At 45.4% G+C, this 27,711-nt stretch overlaps 1 protein-coding gene across 9 annotated transcripts in view; it reads left to right on the forward strand.

Annotated features, from left to right (window-relative positions):
• NIN (ninein) overlaps positions 1-27,711 on the forward strand; it is a 114,210-nt gene that overhangs the window by 35,009 nt on the left and 51,490 nt on the right. For all 9 annotated transcript variants that reach the window (XR_008380875.1, XM_053596230.1, XM_053596226.1 and 6 more), the window contains 3 exons: positions 2,576-2,745; positions 22,262-22,301; positions 23,545-23,735. Coding sequence is in view for 8 of the 9 variants with exons in the window: in XM_053596230.1 (XP_053452205.1) it covers positions 2,576-2,745; positions 22,262-22,301; positions 23,545-23,735 (401 nt within the window). In the remaining variant the exon portion in view is untranslated. The remainder of the gene's footprint in view (positions 1-2,575; positions 2,746-22,261; positions 22,302-23,544; positions 23,736-27,711) is intronic.

The following is a 27,711-nucleotide window of genomic DNA, read 5'->3' on the forward strand; positions in this document are numbered from 1 at the left end:
TTCAGATGCTTAACACAGCAGTGGCTACTGACCAGGAATGCTCTCCCTGGACAGCCTTACCTTTGCCCCATTAATCTCTTCCCCATTAATACATAAGTGCAGAGAGGATGGTGTTCTGAGTAGGAGGGGAGTGTGTGTGTGTGTGTGTGTGTGTAATTCTGAAATAACTGTTTTTAAATGGTGTGATTAGTCAAATTCTTCCTTGGTCGCATGTGTGGTTTGGAAACCTTAATTACCCCTTTTTCCTTTGTGTTTGGTAATATCTTTTTTTTCCAAAAAGATTACACAGTTTAATAGACTTCTCTAGAAATTGAGTGGGGTCATGTATGTACGTTCTGTGAAAGATACTAAGCTAAGTTTTCTTAAAATTGGTTATTATAATAAAGTAAGATAAAACAGATGAATTTTTAAAGAGTTCTTGGCAAAGCAGAAATAAGTTGCTGAATCGACACTTCTCAGAGTCCCCAGTAGCTCACAGGCAGTTACTGTGGATTGCTTTAAAAAAGAGGCCTCTGGGGTCCAACGCTGCTTCCTGGTTAGTCGTAAATAACTAGGAAACCGTTTGCTTGGGATTCGATCGGAGTGGGTTTTTTAGCATGGTTGCTTTCTCCCACTCCGACTTTGCTCTGAAAAGATCGCAGTGACTTCCTTTCTTGCTTCTGTCCCCAGGACTCAACACTATTCCCATGCTAGGAAAATCCCTGGTTCCATCTTCCCAGGTTGTGAGTTTCCCTTTTAATCTTTTCTAAACCCCCACCATCACTCGGGGTGTATCTTGTTGCCACTGAAGTTTAAGGATGTGTGATAAATTAAGGATGGGTCTGCATTGCCTCCCATCTGACTAACATCTGTGGGTGTCAGCTGCCAACAAGTAGCTTGGGTGTCTGGGCCGCTCCTGAACGCTCACGGGCTGACACGCTCTCTTCTGGTGAAAGGTACCTTCGACTGCAGGTGGTCATCAGTATACGTTTTGTTCGCTTCAACCCCTCCCGAGAGAGACTCGCTTAACCTCATCAAACAACTTTTTAAAAGCTGGATGTAAATATTGCTAGACGTTATAGAGCGAGCATAAATACTTCACTCTGAGCTACGCTGAGCAATTTTAGGATGCTCCAGGCCACATTGGTGAATATGGTGAAATCTGAGCTTGCACTAAAGGAAAGGTGTGAGCTGGTTGGTTGAACAGGGTCACCAGTTCTCTTAGGAAAACCAGAAAGTAATGGCTGGCCCCTAACAGGGTTTTGGTGGTGATAAAGGAAGGATTTTGTTCTTTTCATTCTTAACTGTTCAATCCCGCTCATTTTGATGATGTATGTACAGATCTCATTTAAACATCTCCATGTCTGAGTTCAGTCTTACTAAGACTGGGTCAAAGATAACTCACACGATAGTCTCCAGAGAGATAGTGTGTCTGAGCAGACGATAAGACCACAGAAATCAAAGAATTGCAGTCTTTTGTATTTGAATGAAATATTTTATGCTAATACTGTGCAAGGTACTAAAAAATCTGTATCTGAGATGACATTTGAACAGAGTGAAGTATTTTATTGCTTTAAAGCTATGCATTGTAGAAAAAGGTTAGTTTGTAGTGGTGCTGGTGGTGGTGGTGAAGGTGGTGACTGTCGAGCCTGAGATGGGTAATGTCAACAAACTGACATCCTTTTTCAAGGTCAAGAGGTGACTCTCCCTAACACACATCCTTCCTGTTTTGTATAACACTGGTGCTCATAAAGAGGAAAAACAAGATACACCATTTTTCTTACTGTGCTTTTGCATTTGCTATTTCATTCCACAGCTTTTAATTTTGTGATAAGATCTTGATGCCAGGTTTCCCATAAACCAGTGGTTCTCAACCTTCCTAATGCCATGACCCTTCAATACAGTTCCTCATGTTGTGGTGACCCCCAATCACTGCTTACGTAGCAACGAAAATAATTTTATGGTTGGGGGTCACCGCAACCATATATATGAGGAACTATATTAAAGGGTCGAGGCATTAGGAAGGTTGAGAACCACTGCTATAAGCAATTAGCTGTCATTAATTGATGGACATCTCCTGTGTCAGTTTCTTTATCCTGTTACCCTGCTTGTCTGATAGGTCAGACGGTGGAATGATTGACAGAGGAGTCGCTGAGGTACGGGAGGGTGGATACCGACTCTTCAGGGCTGACGTGCTGTCCACTGTCTTGCCATTTTCCAAGACTTTCTCCAAGGTGTCTCTTTGTTAGTTTGGTCTCCCCCACGAAAACCCCAGCAAAACACCAGCTTAATATACAGAAGAATAGATGTAGCCCCTCACCTTTTCCTGATCTTAATTCAGTGCTGTTGAGTCCCTTGCTGCCCTCATTGGTTCTCTCCCATCCTACACAGATGTGTACTCAGGTGCTACAAACCATTCAGAATTAAAAGTCATTCTCTGCGTCTGACCTGATGCCTCGTACACACCCATGGCTCCCACCGCTGGCAAACAGTGGTGGTCTGTTTGGGGACTGCTGTAAGAGCCGAGGACAGTGAGTGTCAGCCTAGGGCTGAGATTCTCATGAAATGTGGCCTCACCTCTTATCTCCTTGCTCAGACTGCTCACCAGAAGCTCAGCCCAAGTATGTTAGAGGTGGGAAGCGTTATGGGCGAAGATCCCTGCCCGAGTTTCAAGAATCTGTGGAGGAGTTTGCAGAGGTGACAGTGATCGAGCCACTGGATGAAGAAGCACGGCCGTCACACGTTCCAGCCGGTGGCCACAGTGAGGTAAGGAGTTGGACAGGCACGTTCATCCAGATCACCAGTGTGAGCACCCGGGGAGGGAGAACGGAGGGGTTGCTGGCCCGGCACGGGCTGTCCTCAGTGACCAGCTCCTTGCTAGTCTCATTACTAGCCTTCTGGACATAGATGGCTGGCCTTTGCAGTTCTGGAATGTTTCCACCTCAGCAGAGCTGAGTGTCCTGGGCACCTCGCGTTTCCATGTTTAGAATTCAAGCACATTCGTGTCCTCTGGGGTCTGCTACCTCTAGCTCTTGGGGGAGTCTGTCTCTCCTCCACGGCAGGATCACATTTAGTTATTTATAAAACACAACTGACCCCTCCTCTTTCTCTCACCCCAAACTATAAAACCGCATCCTTGATAAGTAGGCAGTGGAAGCAGTGTGTGAGCATTTTGAGAGCCCGCACCTTACCTTGTGTGAGCATTTTGAGAGCCCGCACCTTACCTTGTGTGAGCATTTTGAGAGCCCGCACCTTACCTTGTGTGAGCATTTTGAGAGCCCGCACCTTACCTTGTGTGAGCATTTTGAGAGCCCGCACCTTACCTTGTGTGAGCATTTTGAGAGCCCGCACCTTACCTTGTGTGAGCATTTTGAGAGCCCGCACCTTACCTTGTGTGAGCATTTTGAGAGCCCGCACCTTACCTTGTGTGAGCATTTTGAGAGCCCGCACCTTACCTTGTGTGAGCATTTTGAGAGCCCGCACCTTACCTTGTGTGAGCATTTTGAGAGCCCGCACCTTACCTTGTGTGAGCATTTTGAGAGCCCGCACCTTACCTTGTGTGAGCATTTTGAGAGCCTGCACCTTACCTTGTGTGAGCATTTTTTTTTTATTGTTGGGGATTCATTGAGGGTACAATAAGCCAGGTTACACTGATTGCATTTCTTAGGTAAAGTCCCTCTTGCAATCATGTCTTGCCCCCAGAAGGTGTATCACACACCAAGGCCCCACTGCTCACACAAGGTAAGGTGCGGGCTCTCAAAATGCTCACCCAAGGTAAGGTGCTTATTGCCATAATTTACCAGCAGCAAAGAAGAAGCAGTAAGATTTCCTTTATTCTTTCCTTATGGCTCATTTACCAGCATCCCATTTGTAGAGCATGATGGGAAAGGCCTTGCTGAGCAAGCTCTAAGTATTTCCTGCAGGTCCCAGCTCAGGCTGGGGCTGCAGCTCTGTCAGGTGCTGCCATGAGCTGGAAAGGAGACGAAGCATCTCACCCTTTTGTAAGCGGTCTGCAAGCTGATGCGGGATGTGCTTGTGTGGGTTGATGGGGCGGGGTGTTTTTTGCTTTCTGATGTCTGTGTTCAACTCACTAAAATCTGTAGCAAGCTTCCTCCTAGTAATGCCTCCCCCCCACCCCCATCAGACATCTAGCATCCTCAACTTTCTAGAGCACTCACAAACTCAAAGGTAACTAGAAGGAACCCAAGTACGGGGCAGAAAGTACTGACGTTGACGAGAACACAGGACCTGTGGGCTTATCAGCAGTGAAGGTGCAGCCTCAGAAGTGTTATTGAGACAGAAGAGGAGAAACAGCTAGAAGAGAGAAAAACCACAGTAGTGTAACGGTAGTGCGGGTAAGACGTGATGGCCGAAACAGAAGAAGCCCTGGAAAGGGAAAGGAAAACACAGCCTAGATTCTAGAGCATCGCGGTGTCAGGAGGCCAGTCAGTCGGGGTGGAGGCTGCCTCCCCCCGCAGGTACAGTCCGGCTCAGTTGTCATCCCCTTTCTTGGTCCCTTTGAGATTTTAGATAGGACTTTCCCCAGTAAAACACGTATACTCACATGCACAAAAATTTTACATACAAAAGTTCAGAAATGCAGTTAACTTACATACTTTAATTAGTACAGTGTTGATAAAATTTATCTTGCTGTCAGAAAGGGTATCATTTTATTACCTAACCCTGAGTAGTATGGAATGTATTTGAGACACTTGTCTGTGGGGAAAAAATGGTGACAATGTCTTAGCACTGCAGAGGGGGTTTGCTACTTGGAAAACACTTTAAGTCTATATCTTGTTTCCCCAACTGTTTTCAGTCCTCAAGGAATTACTATTTGTGCTAAGAAATTAAATGATTACTCATTTTTTGATATGATAGTTTCTAAGTTCTTAGGGCTGACTTGTTGACAACACCTCTCTATCTATCCCTGGTACATCTTATCTGCTGATGCCCAGTAAAGTTTATGGTTTAAAAAGTGAGACTTTGGTTTCATGTATAAATAAGACTAGAGGCCTGAGCCCAGGCGAATCTCACAGCCTGTGTCTCAGTGAAGGCTCTGTTGACGGCAGTGGCTTCCCTCCGGTGATAGGAGCTGTCCTGCCCACTGCCCTCCACGAGTGGAACTGCAGAGGGGTGTTTCTCCAGGTTTCTGTCCTCACAGAGACTCCTGCTGACTCAACTTTGATATTCTGTTGCACTCACACCAGCATAGCCTTTTGCCCTGCCTTTGTTTTAATTGCTCAAGTGGACTGAAATCAAAGCTCATCCAATTGCATTTTTGCCTAAAAATGAAGTGATTTATAAACTGAATTGAACCCATCAGTTTTCAAATTCATTGTCTTTTTAAAAAAACAGCTTCACACGTCATGTTTTTGATGCTCCTTTGACAGTTAAAAGGGCACAGCCCAGCTCTGTGCAGCCCCACGGCTGCAGGTCGGCCTTGCTGCCGTCTCTGGTGTGCGAGCAGTGGTCCTGAGGGCCAGCCCTGTCAGTGCACCAGCCCTGCTGCGCGCTCCTGTGTCAGGAGGTGTCCCTGCCTCTGGCCGGTGTCCTTGTTGCTTCAGCAGTTGAGGGCCACTCTGTTGTCCAGCAGAAGTTCACACGGGCAGCATGGGCTTGCTCCACAACCCCCCTGTCCCTTCTGCAGAAGCTGTCTAGTCTCCTGGGAGATCCAGGTCATCTTCCCTCTTCTAGAGTGGCCTCCAGCTGGGGAGCGTAGAGACAAAAGGATTCTCAATGACCTGTGGAACCTACTTACTCTTGGAAGGAGCTCTGAATCATCAGGAGTTCTTCCTTGGGCTGTTGGCTGCCTTTTCTGCCCTTTGGTTGCCTGAGGCCCCTTTGTCTTTATTCCTTAAAGGGCTCCTACTTCTTGGTGCCACCAGGCAATGTTGAAAGAGGGGCGAGTCTAGCATCCCCTGCCGGGAACATTTCACAAGGAGTAGTGGGGGAAGCCGCAGACAGGCCTTCTTCCTTCCCATTCTGGGTGAACCCTGGGTCTGACCCCTGGGTCCTGGCCTGCCCTCGGACTGCAATCTCCCCTGCTCTCAGAGATGTCTGATTTTTCCTGAAGTGACTTTCAAGTTTTTTAATGAAGACAATAGAAGAGCCTGAACCTGATGTTATAAATTAAAAGTCTGACTGTTGCTTCCTGACAGGAGACTAATTTTAGCTAGGTTGAAGCGAAGGATAATTTTATTTTTCTGAGGACTTGTGGAGGCTGGGCAGTGGAATGGAGTGGTGCCAGAAGCACTGTACAAGCTGTGCCTGTTGTGGGGAGGCTCACTCCTTCTAGCTACATCCTATGGGGGGATAAGTGAACCACAGTCCTCTGAAAAGATAAGAATTTCTCCCCTCTTTCCCTGCAGGGTCATTCAGTAGTGGGAAGGCTGCTACAGGTCCACAAGAATTCACTCCCAGACTCCTGGGTCAGAGGTTCCTGTGATTTTTTTTCTGCATCCTGATTTGGGAGGCCTTCTCCCATAAGCATAACCAAAATTATAGGTAATTCTCAGTGACTCCTGAGAATAATTCTCTGCACTCTGTAACTCCACCCTCTCTTTTACTCAAGAAAACATCTAGAAATGCAAGTGAGGGTGAAACTTTTATAGAGATTGCTTTGGAGCAGTTTGTATTGAATGTGAGTGCTGTGCAAAGCGTCACACTTTCTTACTCACAGGTGACTGGAAGCTGGTGACCACTCACGGGGCACCATTGTGACCTGGTGCAGAGGGTAAGGATGGCCCTTGTTGTGAACGTGAGGTGGCAAAGATTCTGCCGCCTCCATCATCCCCGAATGAATATGATGCATGAATGTGAACCTTGTTAGGAAGTGTTCCCGCTCACATTTGACTTTCATTTCAGTTCATACATCTTAAAACTGCAACATAAAATGTGAACATTTTAATAGCCTCTGTCCCATTCTCCTGCCCCATGCTTTTGTCAGACAATTTCAGTCTTTCCTGCTGGAACAGAAGATATCTAAGCTAGCTGTTGAGCGTGTCTCCCCTACCAAGTTTAGTTTACAAGGTCAGTACAGCCATTCGGTAGAGAAAGACTACTGTCATCTTGCTAAACTGTCAGCACTGAAATGCGTGTTTCAGAATTTGGTTTGGAAACCCAGAAGCAGAAGGTCTTAATTCACAAGTGACAGGTGAGTCCCACCATGGGGCTGCAGTCTGCGTGCAACTTGCAATTTAGCGTGTTTACCTGGCAAACAAAGGCCCTGTGAGTCTGACCTCTCATCTCAGTGGTATTGAAAAGAAAGTAGTGGGAAATGGGATCCTTTTCACCCAAGTCAATTCAGGTAGACATTCTATTCTGGATTCATCCAGACTAACAAAGGGCACTTTCTTGATTCCTGCCCAAGGTGTGATTTGTGAGAAGGTTTCTGTGGTCACCCTTTTTGCTTCACTTCGTTAAGAAACAGTGAGATTTTAGATGTAGAAGAGCAAACTCTCTCTCCTGTTGTGTGAGGAGCTGACCTGGAATTTTATGCTCATGTTTCTTCTGAGGGTGGGGGGAAGAGGAAAAAAACAAAGTTCAACTAATTCTCAGTTCCACTCTCCATTACTCAGACCCGAGAGGAAAAGTCGCACAGTACAATTGGGGCAGAGCCGCTTTGCTTTCTGCCCTGGTTGAAACAGGGCACACCTTGTTAACTGTTTTCCTCCCCAGGGAATTAGTCGGGCCTAATAAGATGCTTATCAACAGCCAGGGGCTTAAAACAATTATTTCTTCAACTGTGGACTACGGTAGTGTAAGCCAAAACTATTGACTTGCACGGTGCAGTTGATGTGAGAACCTGAGAGGTTGGGAAAGCTGGTGGCTGCATTACACACAAATCCAGTTGGGACCGTGGGCAGAAGAGGATGAGGTTTTTTAAAAAGCTTAGAAAAAAAAAAAAAAAAGAAACTGATTCTACTACCCTCCATAAAAGCAAACTTCTTTAAGACGTGTGAAACTGACTTATCTTTTCCCTTATGTTCATTTCCATATATGCATAACTTTGCAGTGAAGCTTCATGAATTATTCAGCTGCACTGTGTACAGTCAATAGTTCGTTCCGGAGTAAACTTCTTAGTAACTAAAAAAGTTCTGCTCAGATCTTTTGTAGTTGAAACGTAGCAATTTTCCCATTCCTCCCTTGTTACATTTTTTTTGACTCAGTCCTTGACAAAGCAAGCCGTTTCATCACTGATAGCAGCTGTTCTTATCAAATACGATATCATCAGGATACATTTTTTTATTAATGGAATTCCAATGTTCCCTTTTTTTTTTTTTTTTATTGTTGGGGACTCATTGAGGGTACAATAAGCCAGGTCAATGTTCCCTTTTGTAGTTCTTAATCATGTGGCTAGTCCCAGAGATGAAACGCTCATTTAGATGCGATTGTTATGTCACTTGAAAAGTGACATAGAGGGGCGGCGCCTGTGGCTCAGTCGGTAAGGCACCGGCCCCATATACCGAGGGTGGCGGGTTCAAACCCGGCCCCGGCTGAACTGCAACCAAAAAATAGCCGGGCGTTGTGGCGGGCGCCTGTGGTCCCAGCTACTCGGGAGGCTGAGGCAAGAGAATCGCTTAAGCCCAGGAGTTGGAGGTTGCTGTGAGCCATGTGACGCCATGGCACTCTACTGAGGGCCATATAGTGAGACTTTGTCTCTACAAAAAAAAAAAAAAAAAGAAAAGTGACATAGAGGAGCCCGTCACAGCTGGCAAGATGCCTCGTGCCCTAACACCTCCTTTCAGGCCTTGGCGACCTGGGAAGTCTTCCTGACTTAATCCCAGAGGGAATTCCTTTGGAGTCCAGCCTCCACCCTACCACCTTCCCCCACCCTACCACCTAAATATTAGAAATCAATAATTTCTAATATTTATTTTCTAACTAGAAACAAAAACAGATAAAACACCAAAAATTAACAAGTCAGTTTTAATGATGATAGTAACATCTTCTAAGTATATAATATTAAACATGTTCTACATAGAAAAGTAACATTCGGTGTCCATTGTGTAACTCTGAGGAATAGGAAAGGTATTAAAAAAAAATCCCGTTAAAGACTTTAAAATCCAGGGAACCAAAACAAGTTACCAACCTCAGTAGGAGAAGAGACTTAAGGATTGAACTCTTAAGTTCAGCATTCCCTCAGCCCCATAGTACTGAAGACTTCCTGGCAATGTAGTGGGGGACTTATTTCAATTTGTAGGCATTTAAAAATCATATATTAAGGGCCAGGCACGGTAGCTCATGCCTGTAATCCCAGCACTCTGGGAGGCCAAGGCAGGTGGAACTCACCTGAGCTCAAAAGTTTGAGACCAGTGAGACCCCATATCTAAAATTAAAAATAGGGCAGTGCCTGTGGCTCAGTTGGTAAGGCGCCGGCCCCATATACCGAGGGTGACGGGTTCAAACCTGGCCCCGGCCAAACTGCAACCAAAAAATAGCCGGGCGTTGTGGCGGGCGCCTGTAGTCCCAGCTACTCGGGAGGCTGAGGCAGGAGAATCGCTTGGGCCCAGGAGTTGGAGGTTGCTGTGAGTCCTGTGACATCATGGCACTCTACCGAGTGTGGTTAAGTGAGACTCTGTCTCTACAAAAAAAAAGAAATTAAATTAAAAAAATAAAATTAAAAATAGGCATTGTGGCAGGCTCCAATGGTCCCAGCTACTGGGGAGACTGAGGCAAGAGGATCATTTGAGCCCAAGAGTTTGAGGTTGCTGTGAGCTATGATGCCACAGCACTACTGGGGACAAGAAAGTGAGACTCTGTCTCAAAAAAAAATAAATAAATAAAAATAAAAATCATATATTAGGGTCCAGAACAGAGGAAGAGATAACATCAAGATGCCCAAGAGTGAGGAAACTGTACTCCAAAATGATCCCAATGAAGCAAAGTGTGGAGCCCATAATTCTGAAACATCAGAGAAGAACCAAGAAGAGGAAGACTTCTGTTTAAATAACGACTCTCCTCGTCTAATAGAAACAGTTAACGAGGTTTCCAGGATGAGCATTGCTCCTGAAATCATGGTAAACCAAGATCTCTACATGGAAGAGAATGTTTTATCTCCAAACAGTCTGGAAGACAGGTTCATGGAGACATTGTACAATGTTTTTTGGGACCATTTAAGAGAACAACTCTTGAGTAATCCTCCCGAATTCACTTGTGCTCTTGAACTTATGACAGAAGTTAAGGAGGTTTTGCTATCACTGCTATTACCACGCCACATCCGCCTAAAAAATGAGATTAAAGAAGTTGTGGACGTGGATCTCCTCAAGAAGCAGAACATGGAGCCCTAGACGTCTCTCGTCTCTCTAGCTACATTCTTAGTTTGATGACCCTGCTATGTGCACCATTCCGAGATGAAGCAATAAAGAAACTACAGAGCATAACAGATCCAGCACAGTTACTGAGGGGCAGCTGCCATGTTCTGGGCCTAATGAAAATGGACATGGCGAACTATACCATCCAGAGCATTCGACCCTACCTGCAGGAATATTCCATCCAGTATGAAAGAGCTAAATTCCAGGAACTCCTTGACAAACAACCCAATCTCCTTGATTACACCAAGAAATGGCTAACCAAAGCAGCCACAGACAGCCTCACTACACCATGTCTGAATTCTCCTGACATGCCCAGCTTCTCCAGCATGGCCTGTTCACCTCCAGACAAGGCAGCTAAGAATTCAGATCCTCCCAATCCCATAATGGTGCTATACCAGGGCTACCTGAATCTTCTCCTCTGGGATCCTGAAAATGAAGAATTCCCTGAGACTCTGCTGATGGACAGAATCTGGGTCCAGGAAATGGGGTCCCGTTTGCGCCACTTGACTATATTGGCCTCAGTCTTACTAGTGGCTAGAAGTTTCTCTGGTTCAATTTTATTCAACTCACCTGGATTTGTGGATAAACCGAAATGCATAACCAAGGCTGTGACTGAGGAATTTAACTCCAAGCCTGAAGAAGCTATGTTGAATGTGAGTGAACAGGTGTCTCAGGAAATTCATTGTGGTCTCTGGGCTTTACTGCCCTAAGCAGTGAAAACACAGTATGTCTTATAGGACAACTCCAGAACATCACCAAGAAAGAAAACCGTGTCTGTAGTGTCATTGATCAGTGCCTCCTTTTGTTTCTCAATGCTGTTTGGTTCGTGGCATGCAGGAGTCTCTGCTACACTTCCCTGAAGGCCTTAATCACATCAAAGGAGAGTTGACAGAACTAGGCCGGAAGTTTGTCAAGCTGATGCATCATAATCAGCAGGTATTTGGCCCATACTATGCTGAGATCCTAAAAAATGTCGATACTCTAGTTCAAGCACAAGAAACAGAAGTGGAATCTATCTGATAGTGCTGGACTCCAGCCATGGCAACAGGGACCCAGGAGAGAGGGCTCAGCATGTTCCTGAGATGATATCACCTGTGGCCAGCAGAGAAGCCAGCCATCTTCCTCACTACAGCCGGGATACAGGGCTGCAGGGGTCAGCATGTAAACACCAGCTGACCCAACCCCGTTGGTTAATAAACTTCTGAGCTGCAAGAAAAAAAAATCATAGATTAGATTTCTCCATCACACATGAAATTCAGTTTAGTGGGATACAGATCCTGGGCTGAAAATTATTTTGTTTAAGAAGGTTAAAGGCCGATGACCATCCTCTTCTCAAATGCAATCAGTGTAACCTGGCTTATTGTACCCTCAATGAATCCCCAACAATAAAAAAAGAAAAGTTTTGGCTGAAAAACTTTTTCTAAAAATCCGTAATTATCCAGATATTTGCCCTTTGTAGGTGAGACTTTTCTTACACCTGGCTGCTTGCAGGATTTTGTCCTTCATATTAACTTTGGCAAAGTTCATCACAGTGTGTGCAGGAGATGGATTCAGTCATGCTGGGATTCTTAAACTATCTCCTGTCTGAATTTCTGTTTCTCTTACAATGCTTGGGAAATTCTCCACCATAATGTCTTGGAGTAGAGCCTCTGTGTCTCCAGGACCATCCTTTTCTCCTTCAGGAATCCCTGTAATTTGGATATTTGATCTTTTGGGATGATCCCATAACCCTCTCAGGGAATGTTCTGTTCTTGGTCTCTTTTTTCTGCCTCTTTGAATGCTTGGAATAGTTCACAAGTCTTGTCTTCAATTTGTGAGATTCTTTCTTCTCCCTGTTCAACTCTGTTACTGAGGGTCTCTACTGTGTTTCGAAGCTCCTCAAATGCCTTTTTCATTTCCTTAAGCTCTGCTATACCTTTCCTCATTATGTCCATGTCCTTGGTGACTTTGTCTTTGAATTCATTAATTTCTTGACACAACTTTTCAATATTTTTTGGATTTCTATTTCCATATTTTCCTCCATTCAAATCATCTTACTTGCCATCTATATCCTGAATTCTGTTTCTGACATTTCAATAGGTTCTCTGTGGATGGTCTTTTCAGTTGTATCTCCTTTATAATCCCTTGGGGGAGTTGCTCTGCTCTGATTTTTCATGTTGCTGGAGTTCTGCTCGTTCCTCCCCGTGAGTATGTTCAGCTTTTTAAACAATAAGTTAATTATACTTTTTTAGTTGAAATGATAGGTTGCCCCGGAATAATTGCTGAGAGGTAATCATATTGGGGACCCTTAAGAAACACTGTACTAACTAATTAAATCTGGCAGGGTGAGATTGCTCAGGAGGCTCCAGGAATTGGCGCTAACCACCTGCAGTAAGCTGGGGCTTGTGATTGTGGCTTTTCCCCTACAGCTTCACGAAGGTCCGTTTCAGGGCTACAGCCAGAGATTCTGAGGGCCGGTGTCCTGGCTCTGTCTTTTTTTTGTTTGTTTGTTTTTTTATAGTTTTTGGCCAGGGTTGGATTTGAACCCACCACCTCCGGCATATGGGGTTGGCGCCCTATTCCATTGAGCCACAGGCGCCGCCCCCAGCCCTGTCTTGAGGTCATCCTGCCTTCTACCCAATCCTAAGGAATGACACAGCATTTCCCTGGAATCCCTGCAGCCCCACTGCCACCGGGGATAGCTGAAAGAGGGGACTCCATAGACAGACCCGCTGAATCTGCCCCTCGCTGTTGGATGGCTACCACCACTCAAAGATAGACAAGTGGTGAGCCTGCAGCTGGATAAAAGATTAAAATTTAAAACACGAAACAATAAAAATTCTGGAAGAGAATGTGGGGAAAAATGCTTGAAAATATTGACCTGTGAAAAAAATTTATGGGAAAGAACCCCCCATGGCAATTGTAGCAATACCAAAAATAAATAATTGGGATTTAATCAAACTAAAAAGCTTCTGCACCGCTAAGGGTACCACAAATAAAGGAAATATACAGCCTTCAGAATGGGAGGTGATTTTTTCATGTTATGAACCTGACAAAGTCCTGATAACTAGAATCTACAGAGAACTCAAATTAATCAACAAGAAAAGAGTAAACAAATCCATTTCTATGTGGGCAAGAGACTTGAACAGAAACTTCTCTGAAGATGACAGGTGAATGGCTAATAAACATGTTAAAAAATGCTCATTGTCCCTAATCATCAGAGAAATGCAGATCAAAACCACTGTGAGATATCACTGAAGTTCAGTAAGATGAGCCCACGTCACAAAGTCCCCAAATGGCAGATGCTGGTGTAGATGTGGAGAGAAGGGAACACTTCTACACTGTTGGTGGGATTGCAAATCAATACAACCTTTATGGAAAGAAGTATGGAGAATTCTCAAAGAAGTAAAAATTGACCTTCCATTTGATCCTGCAATTCCCTTACTAGGTATCTACCCAGAAGGACAAAAATCATTTTACCATAAAGACATGTGTACCAGAATGTTTATTGCAGCTCAATTCATAATTGCCAAGTCATGGAAGCAGCCTAAACACCCATCAACCCATGAATGGATCAACGAATTGTGGTATATGTATACCTTGAATACTATTCAGCCATAAAACAATGGAAACGTTACATCTTTTATGTTTACTTAGATGGAGTTGAAACACATTTTTCTTAGTAAGAAGAATGGGGAAAAAGTATCCAATGTACTCAATACTAATATGAAAGCAATATGTAAACAATTACAGTCTCATGAATGATAAAACACAAGTATAGTCTAGGAAGGGGACAGGGTGAGGAAGGAGAGGGGAGGGGGTAGGGCTTTTGGTGGGATCCCATCGAATGTCACCTGGTGAAGGTGTTCAGCATGCCCCCTGGGTGAGCGGCTCTTCTACAGCTTGAACTCTACCCTGGAAGTGATAAAAACGTAACCTAAAAATTTGTACCCTCATATTAATTTGAAATTAAAAAAATAAAAATCATATATTAAAGATAGAAGCCCTAATTTGCATTCTAGTAGGACAGCTCTGGGCCGAGTGGCTTGTCCCTGAGTTCAGGGTAGAGCCTACGAGCTGGGCTGTGCAGCTTCCCATTCCCTTTGTCTTCAAGGGCGGCACAGCGGAAAATGAGCCATAGTCTGGGAAGTGCGTCCCTATGAAACAATAGCCAGCCCTGCCAGGCACACTTAGCTTCTGATACCCTGCTTGGAGTGCAGGCTTTATAAATATTTAGGACCATGAGTGCAATATACCATGGGTGATATGTTCTTAAAAGCTTAAAGAGTTTCGTCTTAAGCATTCTCATCACACCAATTTCTTGTTTCTTTAGAGACTTCCGTTGCTTAGCTGAGTTGGGGTGCTGTCTTCAGTGCACGCTGCAGCTCAGTTTGTTTGGGGAGCTGTGTTCTAGCACATTTCCGTCCTTTTCTCTCATGATTTGCAAGGCTTTCTTTTTTCAAAAAAGAAAAAAACTCTGCTTCAGGCTCCGGGGCTGCTGAGATCAGCTCAGCAACCTCTGCTGGGAAAGAATAGCCCCGTGTTTGCCCCATAATCATTTTAATTAGCCGTACATTCTGCAGGGCACAGAGGTCTGCGCTGGAGCAGATGGCGGGTGTGGGAGGCGGCTGGGCTATTGTGGGCAGGGCTGCGTCAGGCCTTCAGCTGCAGATGCTGGCTCGGCCTCCAGGCTGGAAGCCGGGATCCGAGAGGCTCAGGCCATCTGCTCTGCAGTCCAGCAGAGCAGGTGTCCCTCCAAAGAAAGCATTCCTGAAATTTGTGCCGCCCATTCAGCTGATGTGTGCTGGGCACCCTCGTCCAGCTGTAGAACAACCCCAGAGCTGGCCACAATGGCCAGAAGACATTGAGATGCGCGACCTCCCCCTGTCTGCCCTGAGGCGGCTGGGGACTGCCCTCTGTAGCAGCCAACCTCTGACCTGCTCCCCTCCGTTCATGGGGCTGTTGGCCAGTACCCTTGGCACAGTAATGAGGAGACACTGGGAAGCCCCTGCCAGCTGTGGCTGCTCTGGGGACAGTGAGTCCCGGGGAAGGGACTCGGGGAAGCCCTGATCCTAGGTTGAATCTAAAGGTGACTGCTTCATCGTAATCACCAAGTTGTCATTTTTCACTTTTCCCCAGTGTTATATGAGGGTGTGATTGACAAGTAAAAGCTGTATATGGTGTACAATTGGCTGCATTTTGATTTATGTATGCATTGCGAAGTGAGCAAACCAAGGTAATTACCTGCCAAAGCTGTAGTTTTTAAAGAGGGCCTTGTCTGGAAGTGGTGGCTCGTGCCTGTAATCCCTGCACTCTGGGAGGCCTAGGCAGGTGGATCTCCTTGAGCAGGACCAGCCTGAGCAAGAACGAGACCCCGACTCTTCTAAAAATAGAAAAAACAGCTTGGTGTGGTGGTCGGCACTTGTAATCTCAGCTTTTCCAGAGGCTAAGGCAGGGGGATAGCTCCAGCCCAAGAGTTTGACTGCTGTGAGCTATGATGTCAGAGCATTCTACTCAGGGCAACAGAGTGAGACTCTGTCTCAAAACTAAATAAACAAATAAATGCTCTTCTGGGTTTGTTCTTAAAGCTGACCCTGGTCTGTCTGCTGTTTCTTTCTCCTGCCCTTGTCCTAGTTTTGCGCATCCAAGTAGTGAGAGTAGTGATTGCAATATTTAGTGACTTCACAGATGCCTCATCCTTAGCGGGCACTGTGCTCAGTGCTTTCCAAATCTGAATCCTACCCTCTGAGTCAGGTATTGTTATTTGCTTCCCCGTGAGGAAACCGAGGCACACAGGTTACGTAACCGGCCCAGGGTCACACAGCCAGTTAGTGTTGGAGTGGAAATTGAACTCAAGAACCCTGGGTGTGGAGTCCAGATCCCAAGCCATGTTGTTCTTTTGGCTGGAATAGTAACAGCTGAGGTTTCCGAGTGCCGAGCGTATGCTCCATGTCCCATCAGGTGGGTAGGGGTGCCACCCCGCCTTGGCAGGGAAAGTGAGGCACATCTCTGCCAGACCCTGTGCTTGTCCACTCCCCGGCTCCAGAGCAGGGGGCCACGGAACTCCCACAGGACTCTTTATATATCTTCATAGCCATTCTTTCTCCTGTAAGAGGCTACATACATGTCAAGGGAAGGAATTAAAAATCCTTCCTCATGAGTTTAGCATTGCAAGCACATCCCTGCAATTGTCCCTCCCTTCCTCCCCCACTTTTCCAAAGATTTCCATGACTCTATCCCTCCATTGCTCTGGAGGCCACCTGCCCGCTTTCACGGTGCTGGGTACGCCCTCAGCAGTGACAGAACCCTCTTCCAGAGTGATGCCTCCTTTCACAGCTGGTGTTCCAGTGGCTGAGTGATCTAAACCCCTCTCCCGCTCCCCAGCCCTCTAACCTGCCTTCCCCTTCTGCTCCCACTCTTTTAGTTGGAGCTCCTGGCTCCCAGCAGTGAGGATGAATATAAAGGAGCTGTGAATGAATTGAATCTTCCCCCACCCACCTCCCCCTACTGCAATTTGTGCTTTCTTAGTAAAGGGACAGACCCTTGGTGGGGACTGGCAAGAAGCACAGCGTACATGATATCCAGGTGGTGAACCCCGCCTCAGATCAAGAGATCCTTGGACTGAAAATGTAGCCATGAGCATCAGTCTGCTCTCCTGTAGCAGGACGGTCCTAGCCGGGTCTGCGTTGCTTACGAAGGGTCGTGGGAGTAAAGCCTGGGACACTAGTACCCCGGGACGTTTTAAACATGTTTCAGTTACCCTCTTCCCTGCCATCTCGATTTGCCTAAAGAGTTTGTGTGCAATCACTGACAGTGAGGTGCTGCCTGGAGGTTACACCCGATGCTGCAGGGTTGGGTCGGGCTGTCTCTAGAAGGCGGGTCTCTGGCCTCAGGAACATTTGCTCACCTGCACAGCACCAGGGTTACTGAGCTGTCCCTGGGCAGGGGACGCTGCTGACCTTGAAGAGGGGTCCTTACCAAAGGGCGAGAGCTGCTTCCTTCAGTCCCCACCAGTCACTGGAAATTAACTTAGTGAAAATGTGAGGGCAGGTGGGCAAACGAAATAGTGGAAATTGTACCTATTTGTATTATATAAACAATGTTTATAACAGTAAAGGAAATACAATTAATTGCCCCTGGTCCACCCACCAAAGTGTATCTTTTCTTATCATCTGCATTTCTTTCTAGCCCATGTCTAATTGCACACTCACAGTCTAGACAGTGTTTTTGTTAGAGTCTCTCGTTGAACATTTTATGTTTTTTCCATGTCTTACATTACATGGTTTTTTAATTATACTTTTTTTTTTTTTTTTTTTGTAGAGACAGAGTCTCACTTTATGGCCCTCGGAAGCCTGCCGTGGCGTCACACAGCTCACAGCAACCTCCAACTCCTGGGCTTAGGTGATTCTCCTGCCTCAGCCTCCCGAGTAGCTGGGACTACAGGCGCCCGCCACAGCGCCTGGCTATTTTTTTTGTTGCAGTTTGGCCGGGGCTGGGTTTGAACCCACCACCCTCGGTATATGGGGCCGGTGCCCTACTCACTGAGCCACAGGTGCCCAATGGCTACATTATGGTGTATCATTCATTACACTTTACGCCTCATTGTTGAATATTTAAATTGTTTTCAACACTTTGTTACAAAAAGTACTACAATACACATGTTGATACATATTTTGTTTTATTTTGTTACATTCTGTTATCAAATGAAATTGTTGGGCCAGAGAGTGTGAACATTTTTTATTGTTTTTAATACATAAAGCCATTTTCTTTACTAAAAGAGTAAAAACCATTTACATTGCTACCACTAACATATTAAAGGCCTATTTTAAATCCTAACTTAGGCTCAGCACCCATAGCTCAGCAGTTAGGGCGCCAGCCACATACAATGAGGCTGAAGGGTCCAAATCCAGCCCCAGCCTGCCCAACAACAATGACAACTACGGCAAAAAAATAACCGGGCCTTGTGGCTGGGCGTCCCAGCTACTTGGGAGGCTGAGGCAAGAGAATCACTTAAGCCCAGGAGTCAGAGGTTGCTGTGAGCTACAACACCATGGCGCTCTACCGAGGGTGACATAGTAAGACTGTCTCAAAACATAAATAAAAATTAAAAAAAATAAATCCTAACTTAGATACCTTAAATACTTTGCTAATTTAATAGGAACAAAAATGACACTTTCCTTTTAATTTATACTTCTTGCTTGTGTTGAGAAGAAGCTTCCCCCATATTTATTTAATTGTGTTGCCTCTTCCGTGAGCTGCCTATGTCCTTACCTGCTGGAGACTTGGCATTTTTCTTACAAATGTATATGAATAACAGATACCTCTCCAGGCATACCCAAATAAATGCTTTAAGTTTAAACATTATAAGGAAAAAATATATGTACAAACAGAAATGAAGTTTATGTATTACATAAACACATGTCCAATGAAAAGAACAAAATGTTATTTTGTATTTCAAACTGATATGAGGGGACAAATGTTCAGGTTAGTGTTTATGTTTGTTAGGTAAGGTCCCTGTTGTAGTTATGTCCCTCACCCAGAGTTTGTCCTATGTGTCTTCACGCTGTGCCCTTAGGTGACAGCTCACCAGTCCCCCTCGCTCCTCCCCTGCCCCCTCCCCCCAGTTTAAATTGAGTTTTTCTCTTGCGTGGGCCTATATTAACTTCATCTGTTAGCTTTGTGTTAGTATTGAGTACATTGGTACTCAGCGCTTGTCAGGTCCCTTCATGGTCGCCACTTGTCAGGCCCCATCTAGGTGCCACCTGTCAGAGCCCAGGACAGCCAGGTCTCCAGCCCCGGCTTATCTAGGTTCCAGATGGGACGCCATGCTGTTATCTCACTTGGGAACAATTACCCTTAGGTGCCTGAGAGCTATTCATTTTAGCAGAAGGGAGAGAGCGCGTATTGGAGGAAAAGAAGCAGTCTTAGGAGAATACATCTTAGCAGTCTTTCATGGAGAGAGAGAGATGGGGCAAACACCAAGGAGCTCTCCCAGACTGCCTTCTGCAGCTTGTAGATTCAATCTCGTGGCTCTTAGCACCACAGGTGTAGAGACTGCCAATCACTAATGCTCTCGTCTCGTGAGCTCTGGTGTTCTCGTGTTGAGAGCTGAAACCCTTCCCCGTGCCCTTATCACCAAGGTGTTTCTTACGATTACTGAATGTTTTAAGCTTAGCTCTCGCTTCTCCTTGCCATGAGCTGTATGGTCTGCTGCAAATATTAATTTGCATTCTCGTGATACTATACTAAAGAGAATGTTCTCCAACTCTATCCAGGTTAATACAAAAGTTGTAATGTCGCCATCTTTTTATGGCTGAATAGTATTCCATGGTATACACATACCACAGTATATTAATCCACTCATGGGTTGATTCCACATCTTGGCAAAAAAAATAACAAAATTTTATGGAATTTTTTATGTGCCAGGCACAATTCTAAGCACTTTATCACAAGTCTATGAAATACGCACGATGTATGCTAATCTTACTGGTGGTGAACTTGAGGCAAAAGAGGTCAAGGCCAACCTGGTCTGTGCAGCAGCCTCTACACTTAACCTCTCACTAGTCAGGAGTAAGAATCCACAAGGAGGCTAGTAGGGAAACAGTGTCCCGGAGAATGCCAGAAACCAGCACCTCCTCCCTAGACTCCCTGAGAGGCTGCGAGCAGGGTGTCCCTGTGTCTTGGTTCTCTATTGCTCACTATTTTAAAACAAATTGACAAGTAAAAGAGCAAATGGAAGAAACTTTTAGGCAACAATGTGGACACATTGTTGCTTTAGGAAGTAGCAAGGTCTGTGTTTGTGCTGCAGCTTTACAACTGTATTCCCAGCTGTGCTCTCCTCCTGGTTTGGGTCCAGTGGTAACATAGTCTACTGCCATTTCTCCCATCATTTTCTGCTATTAAAAATCATCCCTTGCTTGTGATTTGGTAGATTTCATTTTGGCTAATGGTTCTTACATTGTTAGACCCTATTTTATTTGTTGTAGGTGGACTTCATAGATTTAATTCTATGCTATTCCCAACTTATATGCTGAGTAATGAATTTTCACACCTTTGGATGCCAAAGTAATTCGAGCATTTCAATGATCTGGTCTGGTAGAGAAATAAATGTGGAAGGCAGACAGGCAGGATGCTTTTGTTAGTGGGGCTTTATTGATTTAAATTCTCTTATATAAAACCTGTGGAATTCTGACCAGAAGTGTAATAAAGTTTATTACAGTCTCATGGTTTGGGTGAGAGTGGAGTCCTCCAAGTGCAGGACTGAGCTCCACCATTCCCTTCCGGCCCCACCATGCCTCAGACATCTCCCTACCAGTTTCAAGATGTGTCTTTATGTAGAAACATGGGCTGAGTGAGCTGATGAAATTATCACACACAAATAAGCAAAAATCACACTGTGACCTAATTCCGTTTTCATTGATGCCATGTTTATTAGTGACTTTGAGTTGTAACCTGAATGAGTGGTAGTGAACTTGCATGCTTTGGTTCCTGGCCTTTTCAAGTCTTCTGTTTGCCGAGAGTGATCGGCTTCAGCATTGTCAGTTTGGAGTTTCAGCTTAATGTGGTCAAATTAGGTGAACTCTCTGGATGGGTGCTGTCTTCAGTATCTTTCTAAGTAAAATGTAGAGTTCCTCATTAAAGAGGTGAGAACTGTCACGAGTGAGCATGGAGAATAAGTAGATGAACTTAGGTTGCCTCATCAACTGGAATGGAGTGCTGAAAGACAACATTGAATCTGAGAGTTTAGGTGGCTCACCATCTGCTGTGAGGAATCCGGGCTCTGGAGACATGAGTTAATTATGCTGATTCTTCTGGTGAGTTCATTTTAGGATTCTAAGATGTTAACTAGTCTTGTTCAGTTCAGGCTTCTCAGAGAATGGGCAGGTTTATTCATAAAGTGAGATCTTTGCTACGGCAACAGCCCTGTTTTGAAAGGGGATTCATCTTTTCTTGGTTGGGTTTCTTTCAATGGCTGTAGGACTTCCTGATGATGGTGACTAGGCAGCTCACCGAGAGGCTAAAGCCATTTTCTGGGAAGGCCAGAGCCACTGCGGACCTTATTGTTGCAATGGGGAGAAGCTGACATGTGGCATGCTTGGCAGTGGAACAAGGGCTAGATTTTAGTCCTGGCTGGTACCTCTGGCTGGGCACTTCTGCCCACAGTGTATGTTGTCACCTTGAAGAATACCCAGCAGTAATGTAATAGGATAAGGGGGCAAAATGATCTGATTCAGGTAGGTTTTGCTCCTTTTAATATCTTTACTAGTAATGTGTGTATGTAGCTCGTGCCTTCTAGCCCACTTGTAGGTTGCATCTCTCTCCTCACTGTGCCACAAACACACCTCCTTGCTTCAGCAAATTATTACTGCTTCCTCTGTTCGCTCAACTGTCTGCAGCGTATCCTTCAGGTTTCAGATCAATATTGTTTCTTCCAGGAAAGTCATCTACCCTGACCTGGCAAGTCTGAAGTATCCCATCTGGGTCCCTGCACACCGTCCTGAACTTGCTCCTCACAGCACTAACACGCCCCGTGGGGCTGCCTGATGATCTGTCTGCCATGACATCATTAGCACAGAAACTTCCTGAGTCTGGAAACATGAACAGTACCTGGCACAAAGCACTCAGTACATGTTTATTAAAGAACACATTCACAAGTGCATGCCTACAGATCCTTGTCAGTGGATAGTATGTTTGTTCTGGCTTGGTTTAATCGATTGTGATAGGTTTTGCTGTTGAATATGTGACTTTGCAAACGAGAAAGGCAAATCCTCGGTGAAGTACAGCCAAGGCTGTATAGTGTCCTTAGGCAGTTCCTCTTCATCAGTCAACAGAAGAGAAACTACTTGGACAAAACACTGGAGGGTCCTGAAATCTTTGTGACTCTCTTAAACGGTGATTTCAGAGCCCGAGAGTGATCTGGTCTGGGAAAAGCTGGGATCGTTCTCCACGATAAGTCCTAACGCACATTAACTTTCTCTTGCCTTCCCCAGCACTGGAAGACGCAACACAGTGAAGAGTACGAAGCGGAAGGTAAGAGCTGAGTTGTCTCAGGACTGCCAGCAAGGGAGAGGCCACCTTTCTACATTTCTGATTTCACAGGCCAGCTAGGAGTTACCGTGAAGAACAGCGGCCACAGAACAATTCATTCCCAGTTGATAGCTCCTAGAATTGAACATCATGCAGGAAATGACAGTGAAGATGCTTAATTCCACTTATGGGCTAATTACTCTCCCATCCTTTCAAATTTATTTGCAAACAGTCCTAAATAGTGACCTATTAAAATACATCCCTTGCCAAGTTTCAATGTTTAAGAAGCCTCGGGACATGTTGCTCTTCTGGCCACCAGATGGCGCTGTGGATCAGCTGCTAGACTCTCAGCCCACCTCACAGCCCACTGTGGATTAACAGTGCTTAAGAGTAATTACAACTGGCTCTTAGGTCTCCAACCTTGAAAGGCACTGCAGTAATGGGCTTAATTCCTGTCCACAAATAGTAGGAGCAGCACTAAATGCTCCTTTCAATCCTCCAAGGTTCTTCCAGGCACACAAAATTGTGCCAGTAATTATTTCAGATTTAAGTTATCACTTTCCAGAACCTCTTAATATGTAAGTAGAACATTTAGACATGGGGAGTTTTAGTAGAGGATAAATAAGCAGTTTTGAATAAGTCGTTTGATCCTTAAGCCTTCAAACAGAATTTATCTTTAACATATAATTAGGGGCTGCAGTTTGCAACCATATAATCTTTTAAGTTAGACCACTGGGTTTCTGTATATCAGAATATTCATATATAAAGCTTTGGGAACAGGCTAAACCTGAGAGTTTTATCATGAAGTCATTTCCTGCTCAGTAAAAGATGCTCTGGTCTTAGACAAGAAAGAAAGTGGAGATAGTTCAGTCTGGTAGCTACAGTTGAGGCAGAGTTTATAGAGCACTTTGGAATGGCTGTCGGCCAGCCTTCTCTTGTGATCAGCTACAAGCTAAGCATGTAATGTTCTCAGTTAAGATTAAAAAATGCCTGACACTCTGCAGTATTGCCCAGGAGATAATGCTTCTGACAGGTATGACTACCAGAGAACAGTAGGCTGCCTCATAGCTCTAGTTATAGCCTAAGACCAATGGTTCCATTTCATTAGAGCTTCCGGACCAAATCAAAATGGAATCAACATTTATCGTCTTTTTCTTACAATATCTATTTTCAAAAAGCACATGTTTGAATAGGCGCTCTCTTGGCAAGTCCTTTGGCAACAACAGAGTGTGTGCTTTGGTATCAGGCCAGTTGAGGTTTTGGAACCCAGATGATTTGAATGCCTCGCAGAGTGGCCCTTCCCCTCCCCAAGACTGGATAGAAGAGAAACTACAAGAAGTGTGTGAAGATTTGGGGATCACCCGCGATGGTCACCTGAACCGAAAGAAGCTGGTCTCCATCTGCGAGCAGTATGGTCTGCAGAATGTGGATGGAGAGGTAAGCCTTGCTGTGTATTTTATTCAGGAATAAAGATGACAGTAAATGCTTCCCTGGCCACAGACTAGGAGCAACCACATCATGGCTTCCTGCAGCTTGTTAGAGTTCATCTCCCCCACGACCCCCCCACCAAAGTTATTCATGGAGATTCTGTCACTGAAGAGTTCTTGCTGTGCTGTGGAGATGAAACCCTGGCAGTGAGTGACACTTACTGAGCCCATCCTGTGACCCTCGCTATCTGCAGCACTTTATCCCATGTAGAAGTGTCAGACACTAGCTCAGGGTAGCTGTGATGTCATATCTGTTTGTAGCTGTGACACCCACATAGTAAAACATGCAAAATATGCAGGAATTAGTAATTTGGGCAAATATTTTGAAGCCCAGGCTTATAAATTAGGTTTCTGGAAAGAAGATCATTTCTGGGTCATAAGCAGATTGAGCAAGGTATAGGAGAAGCTTACCTGCTGAGGGTGGTCTGAGCTGCTTTTACATCCTGGTGGGAAGAGAGCTTTGATTTAGATAGATCAGCCCGGAGCCAGTACAACCTCCTGGTCATGAGGAAACAGAAACGTGCTGGGTGGTTGTTTTGAAGGAGCCCTCTCCCTCCCCCCCCCCAAGACTCTTGCTTGGTAGAACTCTGAACTTCATGTTTTCTGAAACATTCAGAGGGGATCTGGCAGCACTGGGTACCTGAATAGCTATGAATCATTAGAGTATAAATAATTTTAAGATACATCTTCCAAACAGCTGAAAAGGAGGACTGGAGAGAGGTTAGGGCTACAGCTATAGCTTTGGGAATCTTTGGTTAGAATGATATTTGAAACTATGCTGTCTGCTTGCTCAGGAGAAAGAGTCCTATCATGAAAAGCATCTAAGTAGCCTGGCTTACAGAAAGGATCCCACCCTCCTTTCTGTCCTGTGTATGTGACCATCACACACCCTTCCACCACCTTTTTAATGATTCAAGAGTTATATATTGGTGGCTGTTGAGTCACAAAATTAAATTCATCCTCCTACATTATAAACTAGTGCCATATGCAGAACCTTGGGTTGTGTTTGCCAAGAAATAATTGCATAAACTCGGATTATTTATCTATGACCAGTTTTTGGAATAAGCTGTCAAACTGTAGCCCTTTTTTTTTCCATGGTGCAGTTTCCAAAACCCAGGAGAAGTAATACATTTGGTTATTTTTCTTTGGCCTGAGGATGAATAAAGCACTGCTTAAGAATACAGCTTCTACTTACTGTCCGTCCTCCTAAAGAAAAATCGTGAAATCCTGTAGTGTGTACCATCATTAGCTCTAGACCCCCGAGTTGCTGGAAGCTCAAGATGATCTCCTTAACACGCAACTTGGAATCCTACGATTTATAACCAAAAGCAATTTTAGATTTAATCACCCCCCCCCCCATTTTATAGATAAAGAAAGTGAGATCAGAGCTGCTCAGTGTTTTCATGAAGGGGAAATAGATTCACGATCTTTTGCCTATAGCTGCTTCTCTGCTTTCCAGAAGCAAGGATGACGGTAGGTCAGGGTGGCATGGTGGCCCCCTTGATGCCAAATCTGGCCCAAAGCCTGTTTCTTTTGGCTTGCCTAATATTCTAAAAATTGAAGTGACTGCTACACTTTTTAAAATCAGGAGATTTTCTTAATTTTTTTTTTTTTTCAAAGAGACAGAGTCTCACTTTGTCACCCTTGGTAGAGTGCTCTGGTGTCATAGCTCACAGCAACCTCCAACTCCTGGGCTTAGGCGATTCTTTTGCCTCAGCCTCTTGAGTAGCTGGGACTACAGGCACCCACCACAACGCCCGGCTATTTTTTATTGCAGTTTGGCCAGGGCCAGGTTTGAACCCACCACCCTTGGCATATGGGGCCAGCACCCTACTCACTGAGCCACAGGCGCCACCCAAAATTAGGAGATTTTCTAAAAATGCAAGACTTGGCTCCGTTTTGTGGGCAGTGAGCTGCACCTGCTCTGTGGGAGAGGGCGGCCAGCCCTGTGTTCAGTTTGCGGGCATTCACTAAACCATCTCCCTCATTCATTTATATCAACTTCCAGCCTCGCCAGGGGTTTGGGTGTGTGATCCCCATTCTAGCGCATTATTTTCCACTCTACCCGTCAGGAAACCAACCACCCATAGAACTGGCCTGTGTGTTGTGGGGAAGGGAAACATCCCACAGGCGGCTCCTGTGCGGAGTGAGGTGCCCATTTAACCCGCATTCTTTAATGCGTCACCCTGCCCATCCACACTGTTATTTACCACTTGCCCACACCACCTATCCAAGGTAACTGGCAGGACCCACCTGCTCCACCACCTCGGATGGGCAGGGTGATAGTGTTTAGACGGCCTGGCCTCTGTGCACTGATTTGCCCATGATCACAAGGTCGAGCCATGTGGATCTAAGGTCTGAGCCAAACCATCACCTTATTAACTTCAGCCAGCACCCCTGGATTTTACTGTCACTCCTGGTCCTGAAAGCCTTGTCCTCTGAGAGAGTAAGTGTTCCTCTGGTTGAGAAGAACAAGACATAAGAGCAAAAGAATCTTGGCAACCTCAGAATCTTACCCAGATACCTTTCCATTGACTTGACCGCTAAATTCTCTATGAGGAACTATGGCTTCTTCCAAAGATTTCTACTCTTTGCAGTGGTTTTCTTGTTTCAGATTCCTCTCTAGAGAAGGTGGTATAAAGACAAGGGCACAGAAATGCCTCAGACACTTACATGAAGAATAGAATCAACAATTATTAGGTGACGTAAGTCCTGGCAAGGGTCCAGATTTAAGGACTAAACACGAAACGCTTGGGAATGTGCTGAGAGTTGAGGCCTCCGTTGGAACAGGGGTGGTTGCAGGCTCTGAGGCTGAGAGTAAGCTTGTATCTTACTCTGTCTCCTTGCTACTCACGGCACCACCAGGTGCTTGTTAGAATTGCAGAATCTCTTGGGCAGCGCCTGTGGCTCAGTCAGTAAGGCGCCGGCCCCATATACTGAGGGTGGCAGGTTCAAACCCGGCCCCGGCTGAACTGCAACCAAAAAATAGCCGGGCGTTGTGGTGGGCGCCTGTAGTCCCAGCTGCTCGGGTGGCTGAGGCAGGAGGATCGCTTAAGCCCAGGAGTTGGAGGTTGCTGTGAGCTGTTTGATGCCCAGGCACTCTACCAAGGGCCATAAAGTAGTGAGAGTCTGTCTCTACAAAAAAAAAAAAAAAAGAATTGCAGAATCTCAGGCCCCACCACCAGATTTACTATATCAGAGTCAGCATTTTAACCAGATATTCAAGCGATCTGTGTTTTGTACCTTGGAGGCATGTTTCTGTAGAAAAATTCTATCCCCCCCAGGGCGGCACCTGTGGCTCAGTGGGTAGGGCGCCTGCCCCATATCCCGAGGGTGGCTGGTTCAAACCCGACCCCAGCCAAACTACAACAAAAAAATAGCCGGGCATTGTGGCCGGTGCCTGTAGTCCCAGCTACTCGGGAGGCTGAGGCAAGAGAATTTACCTAAACCCAGGAGTTGGAGGTTGCTGTGAGCTGTGACGCCATGGCACTCTGCCAAGGGCGATAAAGTGAGACTCTGTCTCTAAAAAGAAAGAAAGAAAAATTCTATCCCCCCAGATAAAGAGGAATCCCACTGCCTGTGAGTTTTTGGTGACTGACGTGCTTAACCCTTCCCATTCCTCTGCAGAGTCAGGGAATAACCTGCTTCCCCGGAGAACCCCCCCCCCCCCCCCCCCCCCGGCAGGGAACCTTGATTATCATCAGAGGGTGCAGAATAGCCAGTCAAAACCTCCTTGTCTTCAGGCTCTATTACACACAGAATCTTTCTCACCCCCTGCTTGTTTCTCCTGTGCTAAAGCATTAAAGCAAAATGGTACACATGACATGTTGTTCTAACTGCGGTTCTAAGCCCCAAGTGATGAGCTTCAGACCCAAACTCTTAGATCATTGCAATTTGTCCCAAACCAAATTCAGCTCTGTCACTCA

The sequence above is a fragment of the Nycticebus coucang genome, chromosome 6 (assembly GCF_027406575.1).
Source record: "Nycticebus coucang isolate mNycCou1 chromosome 6, mNycCou1.pri, whole genome shotgun sequence".
Classification (NCBI taxonomy): Eukaryota; Metazoa; Chordata; class Mammalia; order Primates; family Lorisidae; genus Nycticebus; species Nycticebus coucang.